Below are 12,480 nucleotides of genomic sequence, written 5' to 3'. Positions count from 1 at the left end.
TAGCTCCCTAAACTGTAGTTCTTGATTGACATTCCCCAATCGACTTCACCAACTCAAAAATCCTAAGTAGAATGCAAACATGAAAAAAAAAAACGAACCACTACTCATTAGGAGTGCAAAATCTGATGAAGCTTTATAGATGTTGGGCATATTCCAAAAGTTCAAATACTAGCGTCACCTATATCAATTCATGTGAGATGTGATTGGCGATCGATTCATTTGATTTAAATCATCGTATGATTGCAACAATGCAAACATCAGCTAACACTTCTTCGGTGAATATCACAAATCATGGATCATCGCATGTTGAATGATGCTAATTTGACGAAATGGCAAACTAGTCGGTAAATCTTAATGGTGGGATGATAATCATTTATGATGGACTTCAGGAGTTAGATTGATGAAAAACTTAGGCTTTCATCGTTCTATAGTATATATCCGGGCGAAAGACACATCAGTGTACCGTGTGTCATGACCGTGCTGATGTTTGTCAATTCATCGACTTCTTGTCAACTAAATCACCGGCGTCGTACTATCGAAGTCGAAAGAAGGGTCGGGTCATAATCTCCGAAACGTCCAAGCCCTCCCGTGAACCTCGGCCTGCCACGTGTCCGTTTTTGACTGGGGGGTGACCCCTCGCACTGTCACCCATCAACTCCTCTTCCCTAACTCCATGCCACTATTCCGCAGGCGGCGGATCTCTCTTTCTCTCCGTGTCTCTTTCATTGGCCGCTCGCTCCTCTCCTCTCCTCTCCGGTCGCTCGCTCCACGAGCAGCACGATGGCGTTCCCGTCGCGCGATGCCTGTCGCCGCCTCCACGTCGTCCTCGTCGCGATGCTGCTAGGGTTCCGGCCGTCCTGCTCCGTCCGATTCGACCTGCAGTCGGGCCACACGAGGTGCATCGGCGAGGACATGAGGGCCAGTGCCATGAGCGTCGGCAAGTTCGCCATCGTCAATCCTCACGACGGCCACCCCTTGCCCGAAACTCATAAGCTCTCCGTCCGGGTGAGCTCCTTTTCCCTTACATTTTTCCCGATCGGGATTCGGACCATTTCCTGTACTGAACCCTGCCTTCGTAAACGCTCCATTGCATTGGGTCGAGAAATTTTTATTTTTTTTTTAGTTGTGCTTTTTTGGCGATTTAGGGTTTTTTTTCTTTCCCCTTCTTATTTCCTGATTGATCTGTTGTAAGGTGACTTCTCCGCACGGGAACAACTATCACCAATCGGAGAATGTGGAGTCGGGGCAGTTCGCATTCACGGTCGCAGAAGCCGGGGATTACACCGCTTGCTTCTGGGCTCCTGATCACAACCCCCAAGCGACGATGACGGTGGATTTCGACTGGAGGACCGGCATGGCCGCCAAGGATTGGTCCAATGTCGCCAAGAAAGGGCAAGTCGATGTGAGTGATTGGACACCTTTCTTTTTTGGAACTTGTGGTTGTACGTTGGAATTTGTGGATGTTTTGGCTTTTGGATATATTATGTTGGGCATCTCTGCTCCTGCCTGGGTTGGAATTGTCAGCTGATTTAATGTGCCGAATGTCGAGGAAATATGGATATACCGTAAGAATAATTGCTATTGGTAAAACTGAGGCCATGACCGGTAATTACCTGTCTCGTGAAAAAGCTTGAGAAATCCATAAAGATGCCAATTCGGCTTTTCTACAACTGCTTCTGGATGGAAAATTGAAGTTCATAGGATAGATTCCCTGGTCTTGAGTTGGAGTGGAGGCTGTTTTGATGTTCATTTTCAAGAAGGAGGGTCCACAGTGGAAAGCTAGTCTAAGTTGCTTATTTCCGATAGCGACCTAGAAGATGGGAGTTGTGAATTTTCTTTTGCTGTTTTAGTTATGGACGCACTTTCACAGTTTTTAGTTTGTTAGTACTGCTTGGTGCATGGTGATGTGCTTTTGAGGGTTGGACAATTCGTGTTCACGTGTCATAATTAGGCTTCGTAACCGTGTCAAGTTGAGTCATTGAACATCCTATATCTTTGCTAATTATTTATGTATGTCGAATTTGTATTAAGTCGTGTTACTTTCAAGTTTGCCAAATAGTCGTGTTAATTCATTTCAGAAATTGAGAGCCCCAATTTTTAAGTTAAACTGCATTGTATGAGTGGAATTGCTGAAGATAGGTAAAACTGGGGAGGATTAAATTTTCCCCAGTTTATATTTGGAGATTCTGAGACTGAATAGAAAAGGAAAAGATTATGAACGATCTGGACTGTGGGCTTGTTCTAGGTAAATGATCTAATTTTGCATGTTGTCGTCTTCTGAATGCCAGGGGATGGAATTGGAACTGAAGAAGTTGTATGAGACTATCGACTCCATTCATAATGAGATGTTTTATCTTCGTGAAAGGTAATGGTATATGTATTTATCAAACTAGATATGTTATGTGGAATGTTGGGTTTGACATGTCCGTTTGCTCTTAAACAGAGAAGAGGAAATGCAGGAGCTCAACCAAGCAACTAACACAAAAATGGCGTGGCTCAGTTGTCTTTCGCTTTTTGTTTGCCTATCTGTGGCTGGCTTGCAACTATGGCACTTGAAGACCTTTTTCGAGAAAAAGAAAATCATTTGAATATTTCCTTAATAGCTTAGAAATTCTTTTTAAACTTTTGCAGAACGAATCGATGGTGATACATCCTTTCTGAGATGTCTGCTTTTCGACCTAAGTTGGGATTCTGCCAAAAAAGAAAAAAAAAAGGAGAAAAGAAAAATTATTTTCCAAAAGTTCTGGTTATTATCATTCCTAGTGAGTTATTACTAAGGTCTCTAGTCTAGATTTGCATCCAAGATTTTACTAATGCGGAGTTGGTTAGTTCGACAACTCGGTAGCTATAATGATTTGGTTCTCACTGTCAATGAGGCGGTACTAGGTTTATTGGGTGGCTCGAAGGAACCAAATTATAAGCAGGAAGATTGTAATTGTGATGTCTGAGTGTCATGCAATGGGAAATTGAGTAAGCTAATATTCCACTTCTGAATCAGAAGTACCTCATCCGGAAGGATCGAGCAAGTGAGAAGTAGTTTTTGGGCAACATGGTTGTTAACAGGATCCTCATGGTGGGTTGCCTTTTGCTCCACTCGAGGTAGAGAATACGGAGCAGTGAGGTGAAGTGACTGCCCTTGTAAATGGAAAGATTTTGACTGAGGAAAACTATACATTAGGAGTTAGTACACAAGCCACTTTAAATTCTTTTCAAGACTACCAAGATTATATTAGTGGGACTTGATTCAGCACTAAAACAACCGGCGGGTTCACCTACTGGTTGCAGGTTCCCAAGAGTAATCTTTCTTCCTCCATTGAAGGACCGAAGGAACACTACCTGATTACAATACTCAAAACGACCGAGCGGAGGAAGGACCTAAGAGAGCGGCAAGAAACCAAAAATGGGGGAAATGGCATGAAACTGAGTGAAGAAACTAGAAAGGGGCCAAAAGGCAATGTGGATTTTGAACTTACAGGAGAGGGGGCGACGAGCAGAGCGAGCTGTGAGAATAGCCTATCCGAGGAACGGCTGCAGGTGAGGCTGTGAGTCTGTGATTGTGAGGGAGAGGGCCAGAGGTGAGAGCGACCGAGAGCAAGATGAGGCGAGGGAGTTGAGATTATGCAAGGAAGAGACGCGCAAAGCGAGATGAGGGCAGAGGCGAGCGAATGATGAAAGGAATTAGGTTTTGTGAAAAGATAAAAATTATATATATGCCAATCCAGTCGGAGTGGTCTAGATGAACAATTATTGAGAACTGGACGGATTCCCATAAGTACCGTCTAAAACCAGCCAGTCTGGTAGACCAGCCAGTCTGGTTCTTGCTTGCCCCTATCATGAACCATCTTCCTTTCCTTGGATACTTCACGTATGCAAACCAGTCGTAAGGCAAAGGCCATTTCTTTCATATTATACTTTGGAAAAGAAAGACTACGAGGGAAGCAGCAAAAACATAGCATCCTGCGCCGGCCGGCGCAGACAAAAGCATGGTTTCGGTGCACAACTAACGTCTTGGGTTCTTTACAATAGACAACATTGTACCGAAAAGAAATGAGAGATTTGGCATAAGCATTCCGAATCTGTCGAGGAAGAAAGAAACACAATGTTTTCGATTTCTCCAAATGGACCAGGGACCACAGCGAACTTAAACTTATGTTACAAAAGAAATGTGGTCGAATGACTTCGGCTTGACGCTAATGGGTCAACCTGGACAATGCCTTGGCTTGCTTATGGTTGATCAATACAAGACTGTTGAAATCATGAATCAGGAAATACATCTCTGCAGAGTCTTCACAATCAGAATCTGGCCTCAAAGCATGAGTGAATAATTCTCGCAACCTTTAATCGCTTCTACACAGAAGTCGTCTGAACTGAGCACGATTGGAGGCACAAGAGTTTTGACGGTAAATTACAGCATAGATAGATCCAACTTAACATCCCCGTGGGTTCAGCATTAAGCATTGAATAAGCTCCAGTGATGCTCCGCATGCAAACTTTCTTTAATTTTCTCGAGTTTCTTGAGTATTTCCAAGAAGGAAGGTCTTCTGTTCATGTCATGGGACCAGCAGTGTTCCGTTAAGCTGCAAATATTCCACGTAAGAAATCAGCAACCCAGCATTTAGAAAGATCCATCCCCAACAATATGTTTTGGACTCGTATAAGAAAACAGGTCCAAAGATTATCTGCATAAGAGTCAAGCAACGAATCCTTCTGTTCGAGATGAAGAGGTTCATGGGACTGTTTAAGGACACCTGTTTTCACCATTTTTCTTCCATAGGATGATACAGGTACTGCTCATACAATAAGAGCAACCGAAAGATGTATTGTCCAAACTGGCAAGAAAGCAGATTCAAGCCTATCCATTCCAAAGTAGTGTTGATCGAAGCAAATGACAGAAATCCAAATAAGCATTCCTCTCAAGAACTTAGTCAAGCACGGACAGATTTCACTTACTAAAGCTTTAGGGGGATAAAATAACAAAGGATACAGAAGACAGACAAAGTTATCCTAATTTGACAGACAGGAACCCATATTACAGTTTTTGGGGACTCTTCTTGAACTACAAAGGCTATTTAATGATTAAAGAATATTAATTTGATACATTGTGAGAGCAGAGAAAATCTGCACTTCTCACTATGGACTTGACAGAACTGCTCAAGGGTGGCACACTTTCATAGTCTTAGGCTCTTTCTCATTAGAATAATCAAGCAACTCAAAGATCATCCTACTTTGCATGAGGCTGTTGATTGAGAAAACTTCATGCACATGATGTTCACAACAATCTGATAGTTGGCCTTCTATGAAAAAGAAAATGTGCATAGCTTGCTCTTTTCACCATTCAGATTTTATTTAAGTTCAGGCTATATTTGAAAAGCACCAAAAGTTTGGTTTTAAAAAATCGAGAATTGACTTACTCTCGCAGTTCTGGGATGTATCCTTTTGCGCGGAAGCTAGGTCGATTGCCTTCTGCCACATATTTGGCAGCCTCGTATGGCTCATAATTGGACATCGGCGGATCTCCTTCCAGCATCTGAACATTGAAAATATTATCAAGATAACCAACTTGAAGTACTTCAATCCTTGACATACAAGCCGAACAAATGGACACTTACCTCAAATAGAATCATGGCAAATGAGAAAACATCAACCTTTTTATCATACTTCCTATGCTTGAAAACTTCAGGAGCCATGTAGCGGTCTTTGGTTTGTTCCATGACAAAAAGAGACATAGTTAAGAAGAAAAATGTACAAAGGCATGAATCATCATGTTATATACAGAGAAGTTCCATTGAGACACTCACAACTTCCTGTTTCGCCAGTCATTTTATAGACATCATGAGAATTTTGAACCCGGATTAGTTTACTTAGTCCAAAATCTCCAACTTTCAAATGGTCGGCACTAGAGTTGACTAAAAGGACATTCCTGGAAACAATTCAGACAGCAGATTGCAGAATGTAGTCAATAAAAATAAGAAGTCCCAAAGGAAGAGATCACCCAAGAGCGTATGAGAATGATGAGGAACTTTATTGATTGTATTAGTAGAGAGAAAACCATATTCTAGGCACAAAGATGCTCACCTTGGTTTTAAGTCTCGGTGAATTATGACGTTTGGCTCATTATGCAGATACGCCATACCCCTGATCCAAAAAAGTAAAGTTATTTGATTAGCATAATGTAGCTGGCAATTGTCAAAATCGACTTGACTGGCACAACGCCTCCAATACTTTTGAGCTCTGGAGATATAAGTAAATTCAATATCACATCCGACGATACTACATGAATAGTGTTTGTAGTCTCTTTCCCTCTACCATGTGCTCAAAGTCCCTCCCTCCGTCCATTCAGGGCATAGAAATTTTATCATGGGCAGTAACAAAATTAAGGTAAAAAATATACAAGGAGAAAAATAATATACATCTCAAGTTCAGTCAGATAACCATTCCGTACAAGAGCATCAAATGGGTGGAATAGAGAGCGGAAAAAAAAAAAAAAAAGTGCACTATAAGCATTCAGACCACAACCTCTCTCTCCCACCCCCATTCAGGCCATAGGGGCAATAACAAAATTAAGATATAAAATATACAAGAAAAAAAAAAATCTACATCTCAAGTTCAGTCAGATAATCATTCCATACAAAAGCATCAAATGGGTGGAATGGAGAGCGCAGAAAAAGTGCACTACAAGCATTCGGACAACAATGGATCTTCATGGGTGCCTTATGTCCGGAAAAAATTTATGCACTACAGCCATGTGGCTTACAAATTATTATGCTCAACTATTAGCTGTTCTGTTGGAAATATTTAAGCGTTCCACCAGAACCATTTTCACAATCTATTTGACACTATAGATGACAGGAAAAAACTGATACAAATAACAATAGGACAGGTTCCAAAATGGGCTGTCAAGACATATACCGCTAACTTAGTTGTTAAGGTCTAATAACATGGGCAGCGTACACACGAAGGGGAAGAGAAAGAAAATGATTCTAAGATTAAATACTACGTATACTACAATGGCTCCCATAGTGACAGAGTACCCGAGCCAAGACAAACACTCTGCATTACTGATGGATGAGAAACTTTCTGATTAAATGTGAACTATCCTAACAAATCGCAGCCGATTGATTCAATTTACCTTTCCCCAGGAATATGTGAGAAGGGAGGTAACATGAGCATAAAAAGTTATACACACAAGAAATTTGGTGAATAACAATTAGCAAGATTTCATTTCACATCTCTTTCCCAGGAAGTCTCCTCCATACACCTCATATCTAAGAATATACACGCAAAAAGACTATGTGAACAAAGAGTAGCATTTACTTTTTTGTATAGCGACCTATAAGATGGAAAATCTCAAGTAATAAGCACCTGGCAATGTCCAAAGCAAAGTTGATAGCTGTTGAGGGGTTGAGAGAACCTTTCTCCTTTAGGTACTGATGAAGATCACCCTACATGAGTAAGTGATGTCTCAAACCGAGTACAAGCAAAAGTGCAATATGCATCAAGCATCCGAGAGAAGGAACAGCAAGTTTCAATAAAGCATGATATCCATTCTGTACCCCTCGCAAATACTCTGTTATCAACATAAGAGGCTTCCTCTCGGTGACAGCGCCAAGAAATTGAACTATGTTAGGGTGGCGAAGCTTCACTAGCAAATTAACCTCATGCCTGAAATCCTGACTGAATAAAAGAAACCGAAAGATGAGATTGCTTTTGCTATCTTCAAAGTATTTCTTGGAAATTCAAATAAAGCTATAAATCGAAGCGGGTGATTATTTCCTTTTAGTGAATGTAGAGTTGTAGACATATTAATATTTAATAATTCTGAAATTATTGATGATGTGATTTGAATATCAGCATATGGTTAGAATCAAATTGACAGAATAACTTCAGGATAGCTCATTAAAAGCATAGCCTAGCAAAAATAGGTGTCCTTGCCAATCCGTAGATGGTACTGCAAGTTTCATTATTAAACGAAATAGTAAATTCATGTTTGTCTGGATACATAAGCACATGATCCATGTTACCTTCACACAAATGGATCGGATATATCTTCTGTTGCACACTATAGCAAATCACACGAGAAACGTGTACTTACATTACCAATCTGTCATCTGAAAGAGATGGAAGAATGCGTTTGACAGCAACTGGTGTTCCTCTCCAACCTGCTCTCAATATCTCACCAAAGGACCCCTAGATGTAGAGCAGCTATTAATGAGATCACTAAAGCATGTACAATCATTGCCTTCGAGTAATAAACTGCAAATGGAATCTGTAAGACGCGACATAAAGAAACACGAAAAAGAGATAAGAACAAGGAGCAGCGGTGCAGTAAGAGTTCCACGAACCCGGGGATAAACTTCCAATTAATGCTTTCTTCCGTGAGTAATAATAGCAGTTTATTCTTTTCACATTTAAGAAATACCAATTAGAAGTAAGGAGCACCTGGATGTGATATACTCACCAATGACCATGGAAGTTGTTTGCTGTTAAAAGATAGCATTACCTTCTAGTACTCCTCAAAAGATATGATAATAAAGGCTAATGATGATTCTAAGTGTGCCTGAATGAAGTAAAATCCCTTGATTTTTTCCTAAGTCAATAGACCCTCTGTTTGACCTATTTGGTTTTTAACATAAGGGCAGACAAAGAACTAAAACAGCATTATGATGACTGGCACAATAAGAGACTCAAAGAATGTATGATGCAACACGATGGACCACAATAATAAATCCACTTTTAACTTGTGATAAAGACAAGTGCTTCTGAACAGTAGAAAATTCATATAGATGAAGTCACCACACATAACAAAGAGTGTTTCTTTGGAGGGGGCAAACTCTCTTGCCCATGAGCAATCTAAAATCTTACCTTCCCTATGATGTGTGAGTTAGAGAAATCGAGCTCAGAAGGGTCAATTTCCCAGTCACATTTATTAGGCAACGGGGGCGGAACAGGCTTTGGTTCAAAATGACTTCCGTTTTGGCCCTGCATCATGCATACTACAATTAAAATTGGACAAATGCAATCACTACATCACAAACAACGATCACTGAACGCTTGACTACAAATTTATGTAATGCTAAAATTGGCCGAATGCTATGATTGAAGCAATACTGAACCTTAGTATTTACTGTGTATGGGACCAGTAAAAGCATTCGTATTAACCAGACTCCAGATGGTAAATGAAGGTTAAAATTTAGCAGAAACTAAAGTTGTATGAAAATAAACACAAGATACTTAAAGGTCAGATATGTTGGTGGTTTCCCAAAAGTGTAGTAACTGATTGGATTTATATTGTCCCTTTTCATTAATAGGGAGGAAAGATAATCTTTAAATGAAATGAGATTAAAATGAATGGTGACCATAAATCTCCTAGAGTTCAATTATTGTTCACCTCAACATTTTTCATATATCAAAGAAAACGTTGCATGATCATTGATCATCAATATCTCTAGGCATCCAGAAAATACCTCAGTAATATGAATTATGCTTCAGCTAAACATGTGAAAATAGAAACAAGCACAAAGACATTCGATTTGGTTTTCTATCATTCATGTGATCTATGTGCAATACTCCCCATTGTATTCATGCATTTGTGCATGAATAATGAAGCATGTAAACAGTGTGACTCCTTCAAAACAGATTTCATTTTAAAGAGGAACCCCAAGAAACCACAATGCTCTAATTAATCTATGTAGCCACTATAATAAGATTGCTGATACAACTCTGATCAGGATTCTTAGATGAGGTAGCTCCTTTTTCCCTTTTTAATCCTTTTCATGGAATACTCAATACGAAAACATTCTTTCTCAGTGACAAATATTGCAAAAATATAATCTTCTAAAACATTTTACTCAACTTACTCCCTGTCAATTTAATATGACCTCAACTTACAAGTTTCCACTAAGGATAAGGAAAAAAGGTAATATGAGGAGAAAACGCCCACAAAAGGAGGAGGAGGAAGAGGGACATGCCAATACCAACCATAATATACTAATCCTCTAGGGATCTGTAATTTAAAAAGTTTACTCGATTCTCTTTCACAAAGAATTTTGGAACATCAAATCAACAGTGCCACTGTTCTAGTACATAAAGACTCAGTATCCCTCAGCATGATATATTATCTGTGATTTGACAACAGAGTGCCCACATGGTTCAGGCTTAAGCTCTCCAGAAAACATTCCTCGTTTTCCTGTCCAAACACTATGAAAATTATTCGAGGTGACTTTAAACTTTGCAATTTATATGTCTTTAAAGATTTGAGACATTCATTATTGAATGAAATTCTCATTCAAACTCTAAACATTGAAGTAACAATGGAAAAGGAAAAGACACTCCAATCACCCTTTAAATCTCCATATAGATTTCAAAGAAGAGTTTCCGTTATAGTATGGAACATCAACTTTTACCTCCCTAAGCACTAGTGTATAACTAAACAATTTTTGAAAGCCAATCCTATCATGCCATTTTAGACAAAAGGCCTTCGTCTCCATTTTTGTTCCAAGAATAAGAGCGACCTATGCCATTGGTAGCCTTGTCCCAATGACTTTGCATATTTTCCAGAATGTAAATGAAGTAACAAGGCCCGGATATAAGAATCACAATCTTGTACATTGGAGATTTTAAAACAGAAAGAGAGAAACAGGGACGGAAAAAAAGAAGGTGTGGGGATGGCAGAGGACAAATAGCATACTTACATAAGATGAGCCTCCATAAGACTTTAACAACTCCTCCATATTATGCTTCTTTGCTCCTTCTGCATCAGCCAGAGGCTGTCAAGGCAAAATCTGGATTAGATCACGACACGAGCAGGAGATTGCAGAAAGGAAGGTCTCTTATGCATACTAAATCGAGAGATGCGCTTATAAGTAATTTTACAGTTCACAACCATGCAATGCATTGTCGGCTACTGGTAAGTTGCAATTTGTTACGTAACTTAATTGGTTCCTCCATACTCACAGACAAACACAGAGCCAGTGACAATCATTTCGTGCTTCTCAAATTATGGACATCGATTATCTATCAATTACACGTGCAAAATAAAAGCAAGCGCTTCCATGAAAGTCCATGAGGCACTAGTCGGTCAAACTAAATTGGGAAACTAAACAGGGTTAGAATCATAGGAGCCATTTGCTTTCGCGATTCTCTTAAGACCCAGGATAATCACCGCATGCAATCATCCTGTAATTAGTTAAGGGCTGAAAGGTTCTCCTGGAGAAAAGCACTCTGGAGTTGTCGATCGCAGCCCAAAGGTGGCAACCAGAAAATTCGACGAACAATCTCGTTGGAACCCAAACTCTCAGAACAGTTCAGTTCCTCAAATGCCCCTATGATGCGAAGAAGCTCCACCTTGTTTGTACCTACCTCAGTGCTCTTACATAAATCAACCTACCATTTATTTTTTTTAATTAGGCGAAGCAGCATGTTACCAACATGTTCTAATTCTCAGTCGCGGGACATTAGAAAATCTCTCGCTGACCTAACATTTAGTCGGGCTTTTTCCACACAAAGTCTAGATGAGCCAAGCAATATATAAGCGAGCTCTCTCAAGGAAAACGAGAATTCTCACGGAAACCAGTCCCTATCCTTTCGACCAAAAACGGAGCGTTGGAGGAGAGGGTAGGGGACGGGAGGGGACGCACCGTGTTCTTCCAGCGATCCTGGGCGTTGACGTCGGCGCCGTACTCGATCAAGCACTTGGCGACGTCGATCCAGCCGTGGAGGGAGGCGACGTGGAGCGGGGTGCGGTTGTCGTAATCCCTAGCGTGGACGAGGGAGCGATCCTCCTCGAGGAGCTTCCGGACGGCAGCGACGTCGTTCTGGTGGGCGTGCCAGAGGATGAGGGACGTCCGGCTGACCCGGGCCTTCTCCTTCTGCTTCTCCTTGTCGGCGGCCCTCGCCAGGGGAGGGGTTGGGGCGGGGGCGCCGCCGCCGCCGCCGCCGCCGGAGGCATTGGAGCTGCTACCGCCGCTGCTCATGGTGGGAATCGAATCGGAGCGGATCGGATCGGTTTCGGATTCTCGACTTTTTTTTCTTTGTTTTTCGTCGGTCGGGGGATTACGAGCGGTGAGAAATGGATTTGGAAAAAGGTAGCGAGACAGAGGTTTTCTGGGGGAATTGGGGGTGGTGTGTATCCGTTATTATGGTTCGTTTTACTTTTTCAACGGGAGCGGAATTTGCATTGCATTGCATTTGCTTTGCTCTGCTGTGCTGTGCTGTGCTGTGCTGTGCGCGACTGGTCATTCGGAATTTTCCTTCTTTATCAAATACTATATTTATTTTTTATATATATAGATAGATGGAGAGATATAGAGAGAGGTGTAGCCGCCCCCCTATTTAATGGCTAGATCTGTACTGTACTCTCGTAGATAGCTTAAGAAGGAAAGGAGCGAAGGCTGATTTCTGGGGGAAAACGACATCCCGATCCCGATCAGATACGTACGAAATTATCGGAGCTTGCCGCTTTCTTTCCCCATTCGTCTCTCT

At 41.1% G+C, this 12,480-nt stretch overlaps 2 protein-coding genes across 2 annotated transcripts; one reads left to right on the top strand and one right to left on the bottom strand.

Annotated features, from left to right (window-relative positions):
* The first annotated feature begins 676 nt into the window (after window positions 1-676).
* LOC104433431 (transmembrane emp24 domain-containing protein p24delta7) lies at window positions 677-2,837 on the top strand. The gene is made up of 4 exons (XM_010046174.3): window positions 677-1,005; window positions 1,193-1,402; window positions 2,289-2,365; window positions 2,444-2,837. Exons 1-4 carry the CDS (start codon window positions 781-783, stop codon window positions 2,586-2,588), a joined length of 657 nt encoding a protein of 218 aa, XP_010044476.1. The 5' UTR covers window positions 677-780; the 3' UTR covers window positions 2,589-2,837.
* Window positions 2,838-3,950: 1,113 nt separating this feature from the next.
* LOC104433430 (integrin-linked protein kinase 1) lies at window positions 3,951-12,213 on the bottom strand. Its single transcript, XM_010046172.3, has 11 exons — window positions 11,637-12,213; window positions 10,692-10,766; window positions 8,863-8,979; window positions 8,093-8,187; window positions 7,554-7,674; window positions 7,363-7,442; window positions 6,076-6,135; window positions 5,799-5,920; window positions 5,610-5,695; window positions 5,412-5,527; window positions 3,951-4,577 (listed from the first exon to the last, which is right to left on the bottom strand). Exons 1-11 carry the CDS (start codon window positions 11,970-11,972, stop codon window positions 4,451-4,453), a joined length of 1,335 nt encoding a protein of 444 aa, XP_010044474.2. The 5' UTR covers window positions 11,973-12,213; the 3' UTR covers window positions 3,951-4,450.
* Window positions 12,214-12,480: the final 267 nt, after the last annotated feature.

The sequence above is a fragment of the Eucalyptus grandis genome, chromosome 2 (assembly GCF_016545825.1).
Source record: "Eucalyptus grandis isolate ANBG69807.140 chromosome 2, ASM1654582v1, whole genome shotgun sequence".
Classification (NCBI taxonomy): Eukaryota; Viridiplantae; Streptophyta; class Magnoliopsida; order Myrtales; family Myrtaceae; genus Eucalyptus; species Eucalyptus grandis.
Note: the sequence above shows the minus strand (reverse complement) of the source record. Positions and strands in the feature narration are given on the sequence as shown.

Excerpts from the sequence above, each read along its gene's own strand:
- LOC104433431 (XM_010046174.3), top strand. The coding sequence starts at position 781 with ATGGCGTTCCCGTCGCGCGATGCCTGTCGCCGCCTCCACGTCGTCCTC. Across the intron at positions 1,006-1,192 it reads CTCATAAGCTCTCCGTCCGG|GTGACTTCTCCGCACGGGAA; the intron begins GTGAGCTCCTTT and ends ATCTGTTGTAAG. Across the intron at positions 2,366-2,443 it reads ATGTTTTATCTTCGTGAAAG|AGAAGAGGAAATGCAGGAGC; the intron begins GTAATGGTATAT and ends GCTCTTAAACAG.
- LOC104433430 (XM_010046172.3), bottom strand. The coding sequence starts at position 11,972 with ATGAGCAGCGGCGGTAGCAGCTCCAATGCCTCCGGCGGCGGCGGCGGC. Across the intron at positions 10,767-11,636 it reads AGGATCGCTGGAAGAACACG|CCTCTGGCTGATGCAGAAGG; the intron begins GTGCGTCCCCTC and ends TTGCCTTGACAG. Across the intron at positions 4,578-5,411 it reads TACATCCCAGAACTGCGAGA|CTTAACGGAACACTGCTGGT; the intron begins GTAAGTCAATTC and ends GAATATTTGCAG.